Source organism: Cylas formicarius, unplaced genomic scaffold, assembly GCF_029955315.1.
Source record: "Cylas formicarius isolate icCylForm1 unplaced genomic scaffold, icCylForm1.1 PGA_scaffold_5__7_contigs__length_24384050, whole genome shotgun sequence".
Taxonomy (NCBI): domain Eukaryota; kingdom Metazoa; phylum Arthropoda; class Insecta; order Coleoptera; family Brentidae; genus Cylas; species Cylas formicarius.
The window spans coordinates 16362234-16380715 of record NW_026844341.1 but is presented as its reverse complement, the minus strand read 5'-3'; the positions used below and the strand labels follow the sequence as shown (position 1 = coordinate 16380715).

Genomic DNA, 18482 nt, shown 5'->3' with positions numbered 1-18482 from the left:
CGTCGTTAAACCGTCGTTGACGTAAGTCCTTTTTCAAATTTTCAAACAAATAATAGTCACTGGGGACCATATCTGGACTATAGGGAGGATGGTCTATCTGTTGGAACCCACACTCGAAAATGGCAGCTTGTGGAACACCAGCAGTATGGACTGGTGAATTATCGTGCAAAAGACGCACGCCTCTGGTCAGTTTTCCTCGATGTTTTACACGTATGCAGTATCACAATTTATGTAATAATGTTGCGTAATATTTACCATCGACAGTGGTATTAGTTTCTTTGAAATTTATCAAAAGAATTCTCTCACAATCCCAAAAGATCGTGGCCGTCACCTTTTTTGTTGACTGACAGACTCTGAATTTTCTTGGAGGAGCTTCACCCTTAGGACGCCACTCCATTGATTCTTTTTTCGATAGAGGGTCATAATAGAGAACCATAGTTTCATCTCCCGTGACAATAGTTTCTATCACAGGCTTCGGTTCCCACCCACAGAGTTTCAAAAAAGACCGCGCACACTCGACACGCCGTTGTTTTTGAATAGCCGAAAGGTTTTTAGGAACCCATCTTGCACTAACCTTATGCATACCTAAATGATTATGCAGGATTCGACGAACACTTATATCAGAAAGCTTAGTAATTACTGAGATTTCCTTGACTTTTGAACGTCGATCACTCAATACCACCGCTTCCACAATCGCAACAATATCTTCCGTTATGACCTCCACTGGTTGACCAGTTCTTGAATAATCTTCCATTTTTTCACTACAGAATACGAAGGAGAACTTTGGCCGTACACACCATCCAGCATTTCTTTAATAATTTTTGGTGCTAACCCTTCTTTTGTCAAAAATTTTGACTGCTCTATACTCAATTTGCGTCATTTGCGACATTTTTTCGGACACGTCTTGTTTAAAATGCTGTCAATAAAAAATTATTTGACGCAAGACTTCATTTTTTTTTCGCTGCTTACTAAGATATATATTTAAAAGAAGGCAAAGTTTTATCGTGACACTGGAGCTGCGTTTATGTCAGGATGGGAAATTTTGGCGCTAACCTCGTATAATTGATGACATTGTATCTGAGCAGTATAAAAATCGGGCAACGACATTTTACTATTATTGGACTACACGAAGGCTTTTGACATGATTAATCGAGATATGCTGGTATCTAGGTTTTCACGAGACTTCATTTTACCTTATAAAGTTAAGTGATGTGATTATTGAGTATCGATTATTATTGATAAACAATCAGACATGTATAGTATTGTATTAGGGGTTCCATAATTAACAGGCTCTGTAGTAATTCTATTTTGCTGTAAAAAACAAAAATTTGGGTCTAGTTTGAAGGCAAAATTGAATTTAAAAAATTTTAATGGTTGAGGCTTTGCTGCCAATGGCCTTTTATCACCCACCACTATCCTTTTCCTTGCAATGTGATTCAATACCTTTCAACAGTTCTGGTCTAAGGGGTGACGGCCTTTATAAAGATTTTAAATCAATGGACTTGGGCGCAGTGTCCTTGACAGGCCAAAGTGATTACGTTGAACTGAGGTGGCTTTTACTTGATGAAAATCCATTTATCAAAATAATTATGAGCCAAAAGTTCAGATATTCACGGAATTATACACTGTAACATTAGTTTTTGTCCAAGAAACTTTTTATGAATGATAGATGAAATGTCTGTGCGAACTCGAGAATCAAATATGTCAAATTCAAGGGTATTAAGTCTATGAGACAATTCAGAATGTATAATAAATAAATGTTGTTTGTTTCCCGTTTTCTGTACTCGTGTCTTCGTTCTTTCATTTCGTCTTGGCTTGGATCTGGGCATTCCTTGCAGCGGGACTTCTGTTGTTGGTTTTTAATTTTATAAATATGGAAATAAACATTATTATTATTATTATTATTAATTGTGTTTGATGAATTCGGCCAACATCGTGCTCACAGAGGCAAACTGGTCTGGTGAGCGCGTATTGCGATTCAAGCGGCGTGCAAAAAAAGAGCGATGAAAAACGTCGAAGAACGAGACGGATAGTCTGGCGCGAGTAAAATCGCGGTCGAAAGAAAGTTTCGGTCGACGACGAAGACGGATGATAAAAGCAAAACGCGGCCGATCAGGTTTCTACGTTGAATTTTTCGTTTTCTTCGGCTAGCTTGCAGAGGCATTCTTATACCCGCTTTTGCGGAACCGCTGAACAGGTGAATCGACCTTTGGAAAACGCCAAAGGTCGAAATCGCCCCACATGCGGCATCCTCAAACGGCGAGACGCAGTGTCTAGCCGTCACACCCGGAGTAATTACCCATCAACGTACACAGATAAAAATAAAAATAAAAAGTATACGCGCCCCTCACTAAACTCCGGATCTCAGTAACTACCGGACACAAATGATCAGCGTTGAAAATTTTTTTTGTCGATCCTTTCTCCGTTCTCAGTTCCAGGGTTTTTCGACGATAACTTCCGAACGGTTTGAAATACACGCTTCAAATTTTCCTTTTCCTTTTTTACACTCCATGGGATGCATAAGATAGGCAATAATGGCTGCATTCAAACTTTGGCGTCCATCTGTTTTTTTTCGATTTTCGACTGTTTTTTGGATGTTGCTATGAAACACGATGAGTGTCCGAAATTTGAAGCTATCGACCTCAAATGTGCAGGCAAATAGCATTTGGTCCGCTAACGGAACCTATTGGGGGGGTCGGGAACTATTTTAAAAAAATTAAATATCGCGTTTGCAAGGGTCTAACAACAAAATCATTTCTCGAAAACGGTTTATGCAACCTAAAAAATTCTTGAACGAGAAGAAGCACAAGATTTGTTTCCGAAAAATGTTATTTCTGATAATTTTACAAGAAAGTATAGGCATTTTCAAAAAAACTGAAAATGGGTACCCCTAATAATGAAAACTGGCTATAACTAAAAGACAGTGTTTCAGATATTAGTTTCTTTTACATGACGATATGTCTAGTATAAACAGCTAAAACATTTATATTTAAGGTTTTCACCTATTCTAAAGGGTTTTCCCGACATTCCGTGTTATATAAGAAATCTGTTAAGAGTCCTAAATTTGCAGATATAGACTTCAAATTTAGCAGAGAAGTAAAAGTTCATGTCCACATTTAAACAGTGGAAATTGGGTGCAATCAAATTTCATCAAGTATTTTTTTTTTAATTTCGATTTTTTTTTCTTCTTCTAAATTCTTTAACCAGCAGACCTGGAAGATCCAGTGCTATAACATTTATTTCAGGCATTTTTTAGATTACATACAGGGTTTTCCAATTATAGACAAAAATCTAAAAGCCCCAGAAAATTGTTCTTTTCCGGAGTAAATTATTAAACGCGAATCAAAAATCGTCCAGTCGGTTCAAACAGTGTCAAAGGCCGCATAAAGAGCTACAATTTTTGTATTTACAGTTTTCGTCTATTACATACCCTCTTCTAGATATTTGAACAAATCCATCCGTTTCAGAAAATACTTATTTTCTTGAAAATCATTTACTTTATCGGTAAAATTCTTGGACCAGGAAACGTGGGAGATCCAGGGCTATAACCTCTATATCCATTTTTTTTTTAATTATGTACACTGCGTTTCGATTATGGGCCAAAAAATTCAAAAAGTCTCTGAAAATTGCCTTTTTTGGTAGGTTAACCGTTATTAGCCGTAAATGAAAAACTATAAAACATAAGATAATTTGGTTTAAGCAGTATCGTGAATTATGAGAGTGTCAGTCAGGTTTCGTACAGGGTGCGCGAGATACTTGCAAATCTTTATATTTGTCGTGGATTGCCACGGCCTTGAAATTTAGCGACACGTCAAAGACTCTTTATTCTGGGTGCAGGGACAATATAATTATATCGATTTTGCCAAAGTTCCATTGTGGCCCGCAGGAGCACGATAGAAAAACAATGCGTTGCTTTTTTGCCAACAAATACAAAGCATCTTCGCGCTACGCGCTACGAACTTTCCCCGCCCAGCGACCATTTTTCGAAAGCAATCTTGCTCTTTATCGGCTCTTGTCTGAAAAGTACTTCCTTATCTACGCTATGCGGTCAGCTAATCACAATGCCCATTTATTGTAGTACCCGTGGTCTTGACTAGTCAGTAGCCGTTCACTATATTTGCAGTAATTTTTACAGAATCATACAGAATTTAGTAAACTATTAAGGAGTGAAATATCTGAAGTAAGTGTGATCTAGCTTTCAAGGTAGGATTGCATTATTTTTATTAAACGTATGACAAGCTGTTAATTGTTATCATTTTTATAGTCAGTTAATGAAAACAGTGGGCATTCGTGTTCAATCATCCTCTAAAAAGAAATGTAACTTTAAACAACAGTTATTCAAAAAGGATAATTTCCTTAAAATGGCACATGAAGTGAATATCCCAACATAACTTTCTGGATTGAAGATTAGACATCTCAATACAGATTTATTATTTTTTATTTTGTATTCTTCCTCGTTAAACTCAATTAGATACGTTATCAAACTACCTAACCCAAAGAAAACTAATGACACTGGAAATCAAATTATTTGATATGTGTATACCAACAAATTTTTTCTTAAGAATGATGTGTTATTTATTGGTCATGACTTTTATACAGAAATGATATTACAGAAAAGCAAATATTAACCTGAAAAAAATCAGTGGCGTGTCATTTTTTTTCATCAAAAATATGCGATTCATAAAAACATTTCAGTATTGGGACACCGTTAAAGAACGCCTTGTGTTATTAGGTGTCTTGACAAAATAAAATTTGACGCGTTTGATTTTTTATTACTAATTAGCGGATATACCAGTGATATTTGTTACTCATATAGTTTTAGTACTTTACTTATAAGTTCGCAAATCTAAATAATACGGACGCCTTCAGTATTGGACATTTTTACTTTGTATAACATGACAATTAATTTTAAACAATTTATACTTCTTGCATTTTTCTCGTATCTTCTAAGAGAGTAGGCGAACATTTTAATTGCTTATGTCACTTTAATTTAATTTTAAAATTTGAAAAATTTAAAATGGACACGAAGTAAAGCACTAAAACACCCCATTATGGATACCAAATATCACTGGTATATTGGTGATGAGTAATAATGAATAGAAAACGCATCAAGCGACATTCCAAAAAATCTTCGTCTTAAAAACAGGCGAGAATTCTCCTCCTTCTTTTGAAAGAAAGATTGGGTAACAACCTGTATATTTACTTTTACCGATGCAAAGTATTGTCAGCGAACGTTCAAAATTTCGACAAACCTTTCGACGTCGCCGTTATTCTCTGTGTTGCGTAACTGCTGCATTAAAAGGCCCCACCGTTATATTATGGCTCCCCACGTGACTGAAATGCCAACTCTGACCAAGTTTTGAAATGCCAACAGCACTCATCCGCCTACGCTTCGCTTCAAACGCCATTTACATGGGGCAATAAATTAGACAGATTTTAGAAAATTTAGAGGAAGGCAGTTATTAACAAATATTATTTAAAATTATTAAAATCTATACCCAAACACCAAAACCAATAAAATATTTTAGCTTCAAGATTCTAAAGAATATAAATTCAAAAAATTAAAAGTCGTATGCAAACTGATTCGATTGCTTCTCGATCAATTTATAAAAACATTTCATTTTCGCTGTAACTTTTTAGGTTGTACTTCTGTGCAATAGGCTATTTTGCACCGCATTCATTGGCTGGAAATGTGTATTACACATGTATTAATCATAGAATACACATCCAAATATTTTTGAAATACACTTACTCAAAATAATTTTAAACGTATTTGAAGTGAACGAGGTTAAAACACGCGACCGATAACTTATAATTTGCTCTATCAGTCACAGTTCTACTGAATACGTACCTTAAAGCCTGCGCTGTGCCTGATATCTAGAAGTTATAGAGAGGTAGACCCATTTTTTAGAAAAAAAGGTGACAATTAAGAAATCAGTAATTTTCGTCCCATTTCATTACTTTGCAATTTTTCTAAGGTTTATGAAACACTTCAAATAATCATTTAAAAAACAGTATACCATCAAACCAACATGGTTTTATGGGGTGGTCTAAGATCACTAATCTAGCAAATATCACCCAAGTTATAGCTGAAAATCTACACTTGCGATCTCAAACTGATATTGTCTATACTGATTTGTGGAAGGAGTTTGACAGACTTCATCACGGGATACTTATTTCTAAGTTAAATGATTACGGATTATCATTATCTCAAATCAATTTGTTTTCATCTTATCTAAAAGATCGGCGCCAGATATAACTGCTGTCACGTACATAAAGATTTTATTGTCTGTTATTTTGATTTTATTCTTCAATTGCTCGACAATCCTAAAACCGTTTGGAGATTCCTGTCTTGGAGTGGCCAGCGTTAAGTCCATGTCAGAAAAATGAAAATCAGTTGGAAAATGTAAAATATGTTGTCGCCAATAGTAATACCAAGATGTTAGACATTTTAACATCAAATTAAGCACACAACACAAAGTTAAGGAGATCACAACTCGAGGTACAACTTAATTGCAATATAATTATTGGACTAAAATGTTTCATTTTTTTTTTCTATATATTCAGAGAGATTGCACATTTGTCTAGTACCCGGCATCCACGTAGGTTCAAACTGATGTTGTCTATACCGATTTTTCGAAGGCGTTTGAGAGTTGATCATGGGATACTTATTTCTAAGTTAAATGATAATGGATTATTATTACCTCTAATCAATTTGTTTTCATCTTATCTAAAAGATCGGCGCCAGTTTGCTATATTTGGTGGACTCAAGTCTGTAGAATATGTCGCAACATCCGGTGTTCCTCAAGGCAGCAATTTAGACCCCCTTCTATTTAATATTTTTATTAATGACATTGTCGAAAGTGTTGATGTTAATTGCTTGTTATACGCTGACGATCTAAAGTTGTTCTGCAAAATTGATAGTATTTAAGACTGCCAAAACCTGTCATTGAATGTAAAGCGTATTGAAAACTCGCGTGTCCATAATAACTTGTCATTAAATCCCATCAAATGTAATGTCATGACGTATTCACTTAAAAGCAATATTATCAGATATGATTACCAAATCAATGACATCGTACTAAACTTCCTTTCAATCCAGATATTATCTCCGCGGTGTCTGCCGCAAATAAAACCCAACAACACAGGTTGAAATGTGAATCTGGTCCTAAAATTTATATTGGACAAACAGGTAGATCCTTCAAGAGCGTTTAAAAACAATAGTCTAGATTCTAATTATGCTAAAAACTTAAACACAGAAAAACACATTTTTGACGACAATTTTGATATTTTACATACAGCCACAAAGGGTAGAAAATTAAATTTATTGGAAGCTATGGAGATTAACAAAATGAGACATTCAAATGTATTGCTTAACGATCAATTACATTTAAAAACCCTTTCCATTATTAAACTTAAATTCTCACAACAACATTAATTAAGGTTTTATTGTCATTTTTTTTGTTGTAAATATTACATTTGATAAAGACACGGTGTTGTCGAAACAATTGTCATGTGAAAATACTTTTTTTCATGAAAATCTGAACTTTTAGTGCTAATTTATTTTGTTAAATGGATTTTCATCAAGTAAAAGCCACCTCAGTTCAAATAAATTTCTTTTAATATAGTCACATGTCTGTTTTGTTTTCAAAAACAAAGCTGTGGAAAATACCTTTAAAAAATGTGTCAACATAATTATTCCACAGGGTGTTTTTAAATTAATGATCAAAACGTATATCAAACGACTCGATACGAGGATTTAAATTAGTTTTAAAAAAAGTTTATGAAGATCATCCTAAGAAGTTGTTTTAATTAAACTTTCACTGTTGCGTTTTTTCTCGCACCTGAGTGAATAATAATATGATAATATGATAATAATATATGTCGAACGTAGAATGGACGACGCACGGTCGATCGAGGTCGAACGACGAATTACCCCGAAAATCCGTGACATTTCGACCGCGGGATGAGGGGCGGGGGGTCAATAAAATCCAAAATGAGCCCACGCCCCGTCGCGCCGCCATTAACCACCGCTGAAAAAAATTCGTAATCGCGAACGGCACCGATTTAATGCGAATCACCTTCGGGCGTCTGCATCAAAACAATGCTCGTATAATTTTTTCGATTCGAATTTCGCGGCCCGCATATTTTTCATGTTTTATTAATCGCAACATGACGGAATTATTGCCGGTATGGGGGTCACCCGCGACAATTGGCGGAACGCGCAAATATTTACTATTTACGTAAGAATATTTACTAAAAAAATGAGCAGGTCCGTCAAAAGTCGAAAACAGGTAAATTTTAAATTTATTTAGTCAATAATTAGCGTCAACGAATTTAATCAATTTTAATTAAAGTTTAATTAAACTTCTTCCCTTCGCAATTAACTTAACGAATTTAATCAGTTTAATTAAACAGCAACGGGCGCGTTTGACACCATTCAAAGCAATTGGTTATGCAAACAACCGCGCAAGCAATAATCCCAAGAGTGTAAAATTTCACCGCCTTTAAATAATTAATAGATAAGATTGATTAATTAAGGAAGCATTAAGAAGAATCTGATTTCACCAATCATTTCATGACGAAACAACGTCAACGATAAAAAAATGTAATTTAATTAAACGGCTTCATTTGGGTGCTTCAACAATTTTATTAAGATAATTAAAATTTAATTAAACTTCTTCTCCTAGCAATTAACCTATTAACTATATCGTCAAAATTTAATCAAGGTTTAATCGCGGCCCTTCCGCTTGTATCAATTCTCTTAATTAATAACGATTAAACGTAATTAAACGCCGCGAGCGGGCCGTCACCGTTACCTTCGTCGACGTGAGTGCCATGCTTCAGGTGGTGCAGGTGCGCGTAATAGTGGTGGTGGTGCAGTATGCACTCCAAGTCCGTGCAGTTTAGCATTTTGAGCGGGCACCAAAATGCGACAAAATAAATACGCGATACGGACGCACATATATACGGAGCGTTACGAGCACGGCGGCCAACGAATTGGCTGCAGGTCGGAGACGCGGTTAAGCCAAGACTGATCGGTGGCCGCCTCCTTCATAGCGGTCCGTCTTTCTGGAGAGTTCTGTGTCGCGCACCCGAGCGGCGGGTTAACGCGATAAGATTAACGGGTTAATGAGGTTCGTCGCGGCGACCACTCGGGGGCACTATCGAAAAACACCAGCGAAGACGTTGTCGCCCCTCTACCCCGCGCCGCGTTGAAAACGAGAACGAAACCCGCCGTTTTCGACGAAGGTCGTCGGGTCCGCGTTCGGTCCGGGCATATACAGGGCGTCGACGACGAGCCCGGACGCTCTACTGCGTCGGGGACCACCGCTTAACGCGAAGAAAGGAGCGACAAACAAAAAACTACCCCCGGTGACGTACCGACGCGGGCGTGAGGCTGCCTTGCCGAAAAATGACGCGTGCAGACGTGGGGACCCGCGACGATGACGTCGTGCCTGGTACTACCTCGGCGACGTATACGCGGACGAGAAAATGGAAGGCGCAAGAAACGGCCGACCACCGCCGGGGGGACTTTCTAATCAAGGTTGGGGAGTTGCACGGCGAGCGATACGACCGGGCCGGTTTCGTTCCCCATTAAGAACAAAAACCAACGTATCTAATACGCGCGAAACCCGCAAAAACACTATTAACTCAAGATCGCGGGAAAAAGTCGTTAGGGAAGCGTTAGCGTTTCACGAGAAGCCCCAAAACGCATTTTTAATCGCCCACGGCCATTAGAAAACATTCCGCAGCGCCGCCACCCCCGATCCGCGCGGAACGTTACCAACAACGCAATAACTAGAAGAGCATAATGCGACCAAAAATATAGTGCATTTATTGCTTTGACGTTTTAAGTATTTTACAGTACCTTAACCGTAGACCTCCGCAGGACCGTGGTAAAACCCATCAAATTAAGTAGGTCTTCCCTGAGATGAACCCTAACGAATATTTGTAAAAACTTTTTATTTGAAACGTAAAAGTTGATTAAGCATTGATGTTGCGGAGTATTTTCGAATAAGTAGAAGCATTAATTTTAACATCAGGTGATAAGAGTTTAATCTAAATTGCAATATGTTCGTATATATTACGGAGGTATTTGACTGTGATCATTCCAGTAAGTACGTATTTATATAGCTGATTCTCAAGCTTTGACCCTGCGAGACTGTTTTCACTGGATAATTCTGATAGTCTGTACTCTATTTATCTTACATTATCTTACAAGTAAGTTTGAAAATAATCATTTTTGTCTCGTGTGCTTGTCGATTCTTCTTGTTGTATTTTTCTGTCTACTACATAGTTCTTCGATTTTTTTTGAAGACTATATATTATATTTGCGGTAGATACAGATAAATACTTATTAGAATAGTAGGTTCCTTTTTTTAACACTTTAAAATGTCAAGACATGGAAAAAACATGCAGTATTGGAAAAAAAGTGGAGATGGTACTCGAGCCTACTACCTCAGAAAAAAAAAATGGATCCATTTGTCTTCGGATGCTAAACAAATTGTTTTGAATGTGTACAATTTTATAAGAAATTCAGAAGGGGAAGTAGGAGCAGCAATAGAAACAAGTGATGTGACCAAAGTTCCGAAGTCAACTGTAAGAAAAAGTGTTGCTAATTGGATAGTCAAAAGGAAAGTGAGAGAAGATGCAGATCTAATTAGGCATATAATCTACGGGGCTTAGAAAGTGTTTTAACCCTAGAAGAACGACATAAAAAAGTACTGGCAGACTTAAATATCAGTTGTGCCAAAGAATCATTGAGTACCTTTTTGAAGAAAATGGATTTTCAGTTCCAAACAATTAATAAACGTCAAGTGCAAATGGAATCTCAAAAAATTTCGCAATGGAGGGTGGATTATACAAATGCAAATGAAAAATTTCGAGAGCAAAGTAGACCAATAGTATATTTAGACGTAACGTGGTTCGACACTGACGACACAGTAAAAAACGATGGTGTGACATGGAAACGCATAATAATTCTTCATGCTGGGTACAAAAAGGGTTGGGTGGAAGATTCGTTATTTAGAATGAAAACATACTTATATCCCACCTGTTCGTGTAGGTAGATAAATTTCTATGACGGTCCTGGAACAGTTACGGGTAAAGGTCTGCTGCTGGTCGAAGTATACAAGTTATATTCCCTAAAACCCTGGGGAATAGAAATGAAACCGCAAAAAAGATTCTATAATTATGATAGTCAAAAAAAACTGCCTTATAAATAGAATCACAAAGTAGTGATCCAATAACTAGCGCAAAGAACAAAAAGAGGAATTCAAAGAATAAATAAGCAGGTCCCAGAACGGATTGAGACGGCAAACTTTAAGAACTTTAAGCACATCACAAAGACAATCAAACGGGCTGTAAGTCTCTGAAAGCCCAAACCAAACGTTTCACCTTTATTGCGAATCGAAATAACTAAACAGAACTAGGCCCTGACTAACCGAAACTAATTTGAGAACAATAACCCGATGGAGCTGTTTGGAGACAACAGAACAGAGGCGGGACCACATGTCAAGGAGAAGAGTATTCTTGTGAGCACCAGGCGAAGACTCTAGCGGAGCAACTTCAATACCGAAGTGAAAATGCAACATATTAAAGCGGGAAATTGCCGGTTGGATTGGATGGTTTTAACATATATCCCGCTCCTAAAAAAAAGACGCAATACAAAGACACACAGGACCAAGCAAACATTCGTCTCTCTCTAAATTTTCTGTTAGAAACCTGGAAGAAATAAGTTTGAATAAACATCCCATCTCGGGGCCTACTCCAATTCGGTATCTATATTAGCATGCCGGTGCGGAAGTTCATTCAAGTCTTGCGTTAATATTCATACGTACAAAAAGCAAAAAAAAATGAATAGGTTAGAATCTTCTATCATTCATGACCAATACAACTCTCGCCCACATTTCGTAGAAAGCGGAGCGTTAAACATCACCAGAGCTCAACTGTTTTAGTTTAAGTATGGAGAAGTCATTACGATAATTGATGAAACCTCAGCATGCCCGATTTATCAACATACGACGCAGGAGAAACCCAGCAGATTTGTAAGTAGCAAAAACTGACCATCAGTCCCAAGTGTAATGGTTTTAACGCTTCATCAATACCATTTAACAACATAGCTATTAGATAATGTAGTGGCGTTGCGACGATTGTCCGCGTATGTCTCTGCACCTCTCACCAACACTTGGCCCTATTTTCTTTCGAAACAATTAACTCGTTTTTTTAGAATATTTAACGATATCTGACGAACTGTCAACGGCCATGTTGGTTGTTGAATTCCGCAAGGTCGTGGCTTAACAGCCAGATGATAAATAGGGCTTCTCATTTTTTTTTCATACTTCATAACTTCCTTCAGTGTCAGCTTAGGCAGGGCCTCTAAATCTCTATATCGCGTTCCTGTCTATGTAGGTTTCCGCGAGAGGGCGCGCGCACGACAACGAAAACTTTCGAATAACGAAAATATCTATTCGATACGTACCTGCGATGTAAACGACGGTTATTCCTCGCCGCCGGGCCCCATGCACGCATCTCGAACTGAAACACGAACGCTGATCCCCGAAATTACGAAAAACTACCCGAAAAATGCTACCGTTTTACTCGCGAACGCGTCAAATTGGGAATAGCGCAGGGCACGCTCGATCGAATCGTCGCGTTTAAGGCCGTCGTGGCAAGCCGCGATCGCTAATGGCGTCCCCATTCGCGTAAGCGCGGCGGCTAAGGTCGCCCACCACGACAAAAAAGATCGCCTCTGGTGAGCTATGTAATAGATCTAATAACCAATGAATAGAGGGAAAAGACGGAGATACGACTCGATTTTTGAAAACTACTTTGCTAGACATCAGAGACTTATCCTTGACAATGTCCATCCATCGAATATTTGAATTTGCATTCATTTGCTGATGTCACTCGGCTATTTTACTCCTGCGATCCTAAATTATTTGATATTGCTTCAATTTATATCAATTTCATCAACTTAATGCTAAAAAATGCAGTGTAATGTTCTTTTCTCCTAAACCAAGTATCCCAAATGTATTTATTAATTAACGGTGAACATTTGAAAATTGTGTTATATTTGATTGTAGAATTGTAGACTTACATTCATGGAATATGTATCTTTGTTGGTGAAAAAGTCTTATTTGGTTTTGCGCCATTTATACAGGCATAGAACTGTCTGAAAACTAACTGAAACTAGCAATATTCCATGCATGCGGAATTTTTGTCCCTAGTCACGTGGTCTAAATATTTTGTCCGTGTAGAACATAAAGAAATCGAATAGTGTTATCTCTTACTCATATTCCCCCCACCCCCCTCTTGCAATGGGTTTCGTATAGGGATGGTTTGCTTCGATGGATTATGAAGAGCACGTTCACAATTGTAAAATCTGTCTTTTACGGTAGAAATCGGAATGAACGTGATTCACGGACGACCTACCACGTACGAGACAGGCCGAAGTATTTCACGCGGTTCCAAAAGTCGGCTCGAGCGGTTCGTAGCGGGCTTGCAAATTACGAATTTTGATCTCGTTAGAGTTTGCGAAACGAACGACCAGCGAAAGGAAAAAAACGTCAACGGCCCAGTTATTATCGTGTGCGAATTCGGTTTTACGAGAAATTTACATATATACATATAGGGGCCCAGAGAGCATGAACAAGAAAAAAATAATAATTTACTTCTTCCTTGCCATGTTACTATTAAACTTATTTTCGGGTGTTCCAAAATTACAGTTAAAGTTACAGCGACAGAGCTTTGTTTTGTGATCGACGCTGCTCATAAAAGAAGGCTAAGAAGAAATACTCGCTGCAGTTCTTATTTACTTGTTGGTCTGGGAGCAAAAGAAAAAAATTCCTCGGACGTTGGTAATCGGCGAATGGCTATAATAACCTGCCCAACTGTTTGTGAAAAGCAATAAGAAGAATATGCCTTGCGTGATAGTCAACGCTAACCTAATTACGTGATCTTTTTCGAGGGAACCATTGCACATGGCGGACGTTGCTCCTGCCCGGTTCCAAAAATTTGTAGAAATCGGTCGAAATTAGTGTCGTTTAAAGAAAATATTGTTACGTATATTTGTTATCCGAAGTGTTAGAGACGTAGTGCCTATAAGTTTGGGAAATAGTGTTCGTCCTACGCGGATGTACAAGGATTCGTGATGTGTAATTCCATGAGGTGTATATTAACACGGTTTCAGGATTTCTTGTATTCACGCCGGTAACCAGGCCGGATGGGATCGGATATCCCGTATAAGATAATCGCGGGAGCCGTTTGAGAATCGGACGTCATTTTATGACAATTTATTTAGAAGTTGTTTCCGTCTTTATATACGTTAAATAACCTGGAGGATGGTGGATTGGTCCAGACCCTTCTCTTAAGAAGGCATTCTTTATGATATCTGAATAATGTTAAAACTTGTGTAAGCTGGCCGAATGACCTTACGCAGTCGTGGCCATTAGACGTAAAGAAGACAGAAGAACCTAATTACGTCCGAATATTTGACAGTTGTAGTTCGTATTTGTAAAGTGTTTGAAATTGTTCATCGATAGGGGTCCTGCACAAAAAAGTTTCGCTTTTTTCTTATTATCCTTTTTTAATATATTTGCGTTTGTTTGCGCTTAGTGGGACTCCACCTAATAGACAACTAAACTCCTTTCTTAACCATCACAATTCACTGGAACCGTCCACTATCTTTGCCGGCTGCCTATCGTTTAATGTAACAATTTATTTACAATAATATGATAATTTAGTTATATAGACATGGATAAACTTCCCAAAATACCAGAACAGCGGCTAGAAGTGGCAATAGACTTATCTGTAATCACTAATTTGTCTTTCCTTACCCTACCAGAAAAATTTCTTTAGGATGAAGTAAGATAATACAAATAAAAAAAAATCGAACATTTTCGTACTTCAAAGTTTTCTTCTTAAATCAATTTTCAAATCTCAACTTGCCTTTTGAAATTGTTGAAATTAATTCGTCAATATGTTTACCTTATTTTACCTTATTTAATACCGTAGATGTTGTTGGTGTATCAAGCCAAATTGGGTCAGAATTAGAAATAAATGGGTCAGTTCTGCACTTAAATATGAGTGGCTAGAAAATCTCAAATTAACCATAAAACCGACACGGTTCCATTAACTAAATTATAATAATATATTCTGATATAACTTAATGCTTATTTCAGCTACTAGAACCGTGTAAATCCCCCTTAAGGCAGCACAGCTGCGTCCTAATTCGCGGCCGTCCGCAACCCGCTACACAGAGATCGTTGCCCGACGATCAAATATCAAGGCTCGCGTCGCTCATCGTTTCTATTGTTGTGCGACCCGCGATAACTGGGTGAAGGCACTTGCAACTCGCAGAAAAAAACAAGTTTTATCGAAAAAAGGAACAACAAAAAAAAAACGCGAACCGTTCGGAAATTCCGAATGTTTGTTTCTATGTCGAGTTCTAGCCGTCACACCCGGAGGAGATCACTCCGGGTGCGACGGTTTTCGATACTCGTCTCGGGGAAACAGGTGTGTGCGCTCGTTGCTTATTTTATTTTAGGAATGCGCGTCAAAAATTTAATTAAAGAGCTGCTTGGCGAGCAAGCGGGGCGGGTGTCGAAACCCGTCGAGCGCGATTGAATTATTTTTTAAACGTGAGTTTGATAAACGCACTCTCTCTGGGACAGATTGTCTCGATGGGAAGATGTTCCGTCCGCGTAAAACAAGTTTAAATATTCTTGAAAAAATCGTTAACAAGGCATAACAAAACAAATTTTCGCTTAGAAATCCTAATTGAACTAAACCTAAATCTTTACTTGCTTAGCTAAAACCAGCATAAATATTCGGCACACACGTACTATGTATCAAGAAGCATTATTTAAGGTACCACCATTTTTTTTTAAACACACCAGTGGCGGGCGGATGGTGGAATTTCACATGTCCGCCGTTGATTTCTCTTAAGATAAAAATTATTCTCACAATCTCCAATTATTTATCTTTTCTCTAAATATGACCGCATGCCAAGATTTATTATTATTATTTCTTACTTAAGTAATTATCTATCTGTAGAAAAGATGAAGGATCGTATAAGAGCTTCCTGCGATTTAATAAGAAACACTGGACGTTTTCTTCAAAAAGAGCTGAAGCGTGTGAGCAACTTTCAACAACTTTTCTAGTTTCTATGTTCTACTTTTTTTTCAAAAAGGTTGTTATTAATTTATTAACAGACAATTTTGTTAAAAATCATTAATAGTAGGTAGTGTTTTTTTTAATAAGAATTGTTTATTATTTACCTTGTAATCTTATTAAAACTGTAAAAGTAAAAATAACAGTTTTTTTCAAAGGACACCAACTGGTCAATAAAAACTAGATATTTTGTGTCAGATATTTTTCACAAATTATCGATTTAACTAGTGCGGTGGTGCCTTAATTAACCAAAATATTATTCGTTCATAGACAGTTAGTAGCACGCCACTGATTTAAAAAAAAAAATAATGACAGTTGCATTCATTTATGAGCAGATTTGATCTCTTAATTTTTTTGGTCCGTTAAGAGAAAACCGTACATTTAGAAAAATATATTTTACTTTTGAAAACTTTACATAGTTTGCTTTTTACAATGTATACAAAAATCGCCATCTTAATTATTGTCATTAAATTAGAAAACCATGGAAAACCAGATTTAACTCTGAGTTTAACAAAATCAAATTCGGTACTGAATAAACTGAAATTAGAAGTGATTATTTTAAAAACTAAACTCACCTTAATAAGCCCATGTTTGAAAAATCCCAGTTTTATTAGCATAAGTTTTAATTGGGATATAATAAATCACAATGAGCAAATCGGAATATAACTAAACCAAATTTGGATTTAAAGCCTAGCTTGAATCAGTTTTCTTAAATCAAACTTCTTAACATGAGTATAACAAAACTAAAACCAAACTCAATTAGTAACTCCAAGCTTGACAAATCCCAATTTAACTTGGTTCGGATAAATTAAATAAAAATTAGCAAATCGGATTATAACTAAAACAAATTCAGCTTAAACCGTTTTAAATAAATTAAGGTTTTAGTATAACCACATTAAACCAGGTTTACATGCAAGCTTAGCACAGTTTAACTAAACCTAAATCTTGAGAGTTTAACTGAACCGATGCTTAACCAATTTTAGCAAATGCAGACTAAATTAAATGAAGTTTAGAGAAATAACTGGCTAAAAATCAATAAATTGTAATTAAACATGCTTCCTTCCAATTTAAACCGGGTTTAGTTAAATCCAATAATGGTCAAGAATTTTGTTGGGGTCTGTCCATAAACACCCAGACTAAAACAACTGGACAACATAGCGAAAAAACACGTTTATTTCCTAGAAATAAAAAAAAATACACACCGGGACGTTATTCCGCATGAACAGATCCTTCGCCGGGCACCTCGACGTTGCTACCGACGTCGACCTCCTCCACTACCGGAGCCCCGTCGACATCGTCCCCCGACGGCACCACGTCCGCGAAAAACATATCGGGTGAGAAGGCCACGTCCTGCACCTCGGACTTTATCGATACCTCGCCGTCCTTGAACGATAAACCAAGCCCTAGCGAACCAAACGGCCCCTTTGCGCAAACCACCCCAATGACTTACTTTCACGGACAACGTTGCCCCTGTTTCCATCAGGAAATCCCCGATAAGGTGGGGCGGTTTAGAGAAGGGGGCGGGTATCATTTCCACGCCCTCGATCAGCTTGTCGAGCTTGTCGACAACGTGGAGCTCCCGCACCTCCCCCACGTGGCCATCTTCGTCGATCACCTGGTACTGCAGGCCCTCCTTGGTGGACAGGTTCTGCAGCACCTCGTCGGTGACGCTCACCAGGTTACCGTCGCTGTCTTTGTACACCACCTCCACATTGGACGGCAACTCCGCCCCCAGGATGTACTTGAGCTTATCTGTCATGACCGAGGATTTGCTTGTCGTAGCGGCCTCCACAGCCGCCCCGTTGTAATCAACCACCTCGATGTAACCCCCGTGTGGGATGAAATTCTCCACCGTCGTCTCGGTGCAGCTGTCTTCGATGATAAAGCTGTTCACCTATGCATTACCGCGATATTTAGGTCGCCTCGCAACCCTACAAGCGAGCTAAAATACCTGGGGCGCTATAGCTATCTCTTTTTGCAAGCTGGCCAACGCGAGCCGGCTGGCCTGTGCCTCCTTCACGCAAGCCTGCTCGACCTGTTTGCGGAGCTTTCGTTTCGCCGAAAATGGTTTCATTTCGACCGCCTCCGTCAGGTTAACCGCCTTCAGGTTACTCGAAATGCCATCCGCTAGGGGGGGAACTCTTAATGGGGACCATACGGGAAATATGCAAACATACCTTGAGGTGGCATCGAATATGTGGGATATTTGGGTTTCTTGGTCAAAAACGAGGGTGCCGGCAGTTCTATTACTTCCGCTGAAAAACATTTCAAGTCCCCACGAGTCTTATCCTAGGCAACTAGTCAGC

The 18482-nt window shown here is 38.0% G+C and overlaps 2 protein-coding genes across 4 annotated transcripts in view; both read right to left on the bottom strand.

Moving 5' to 3' along the window:
- The window catches only part of LOC132701812 (uncharacterized), a 159784-nt gene extending 150356 nt beyond the window's left edge, over positions 1-9428 (bottom strand). Inside the window, exon 1 of the mRNA XM_060670025.1 lies at positions 8820-9428. Coding sequence (XP_060526008.1) covers positions 8820-8913 — 94 coding nt within the window. The 5' untranslated portion in view covers positions 8914-9428. The remainder of the gene's footprint in view (positions 1-8819) is intronic.
- The window catches only part of LOC132701811 (uncharacterized), a 37494-nt gene that overhangs the window by 18130 nt on the left and 882 nt on the right, over positions 1-18482 (bottom strand). The window contains exons 3-6 of one of the 3 annotated variants that reach the window (XM_060670023.1): positions 18354-18431; positions 18128-18303; positions 17627-18070; positions 17379-17559 (exon numbers count right to left, since the gene is read on the bottom strand). In XM_060670023.1, coding sequence (XP_060526006.1) covers positions 17386-17559; positions 17627-18070; positions 18128-18303; positions 18354-18431 — 872 coding nt within the window. In that variant the 3' untranslated portion in view covers positions 17379-17385. Of the gene's footprint in view, positions 1-16604; positions 17580-17626; positions 18071-18127; positions 18304-18353; positions 18432-18482 lie in introns of those variants that run through there. The other 2 variants (XM_060670022.1, XM_060670024.1) reach the window with 2 other exon arrangements.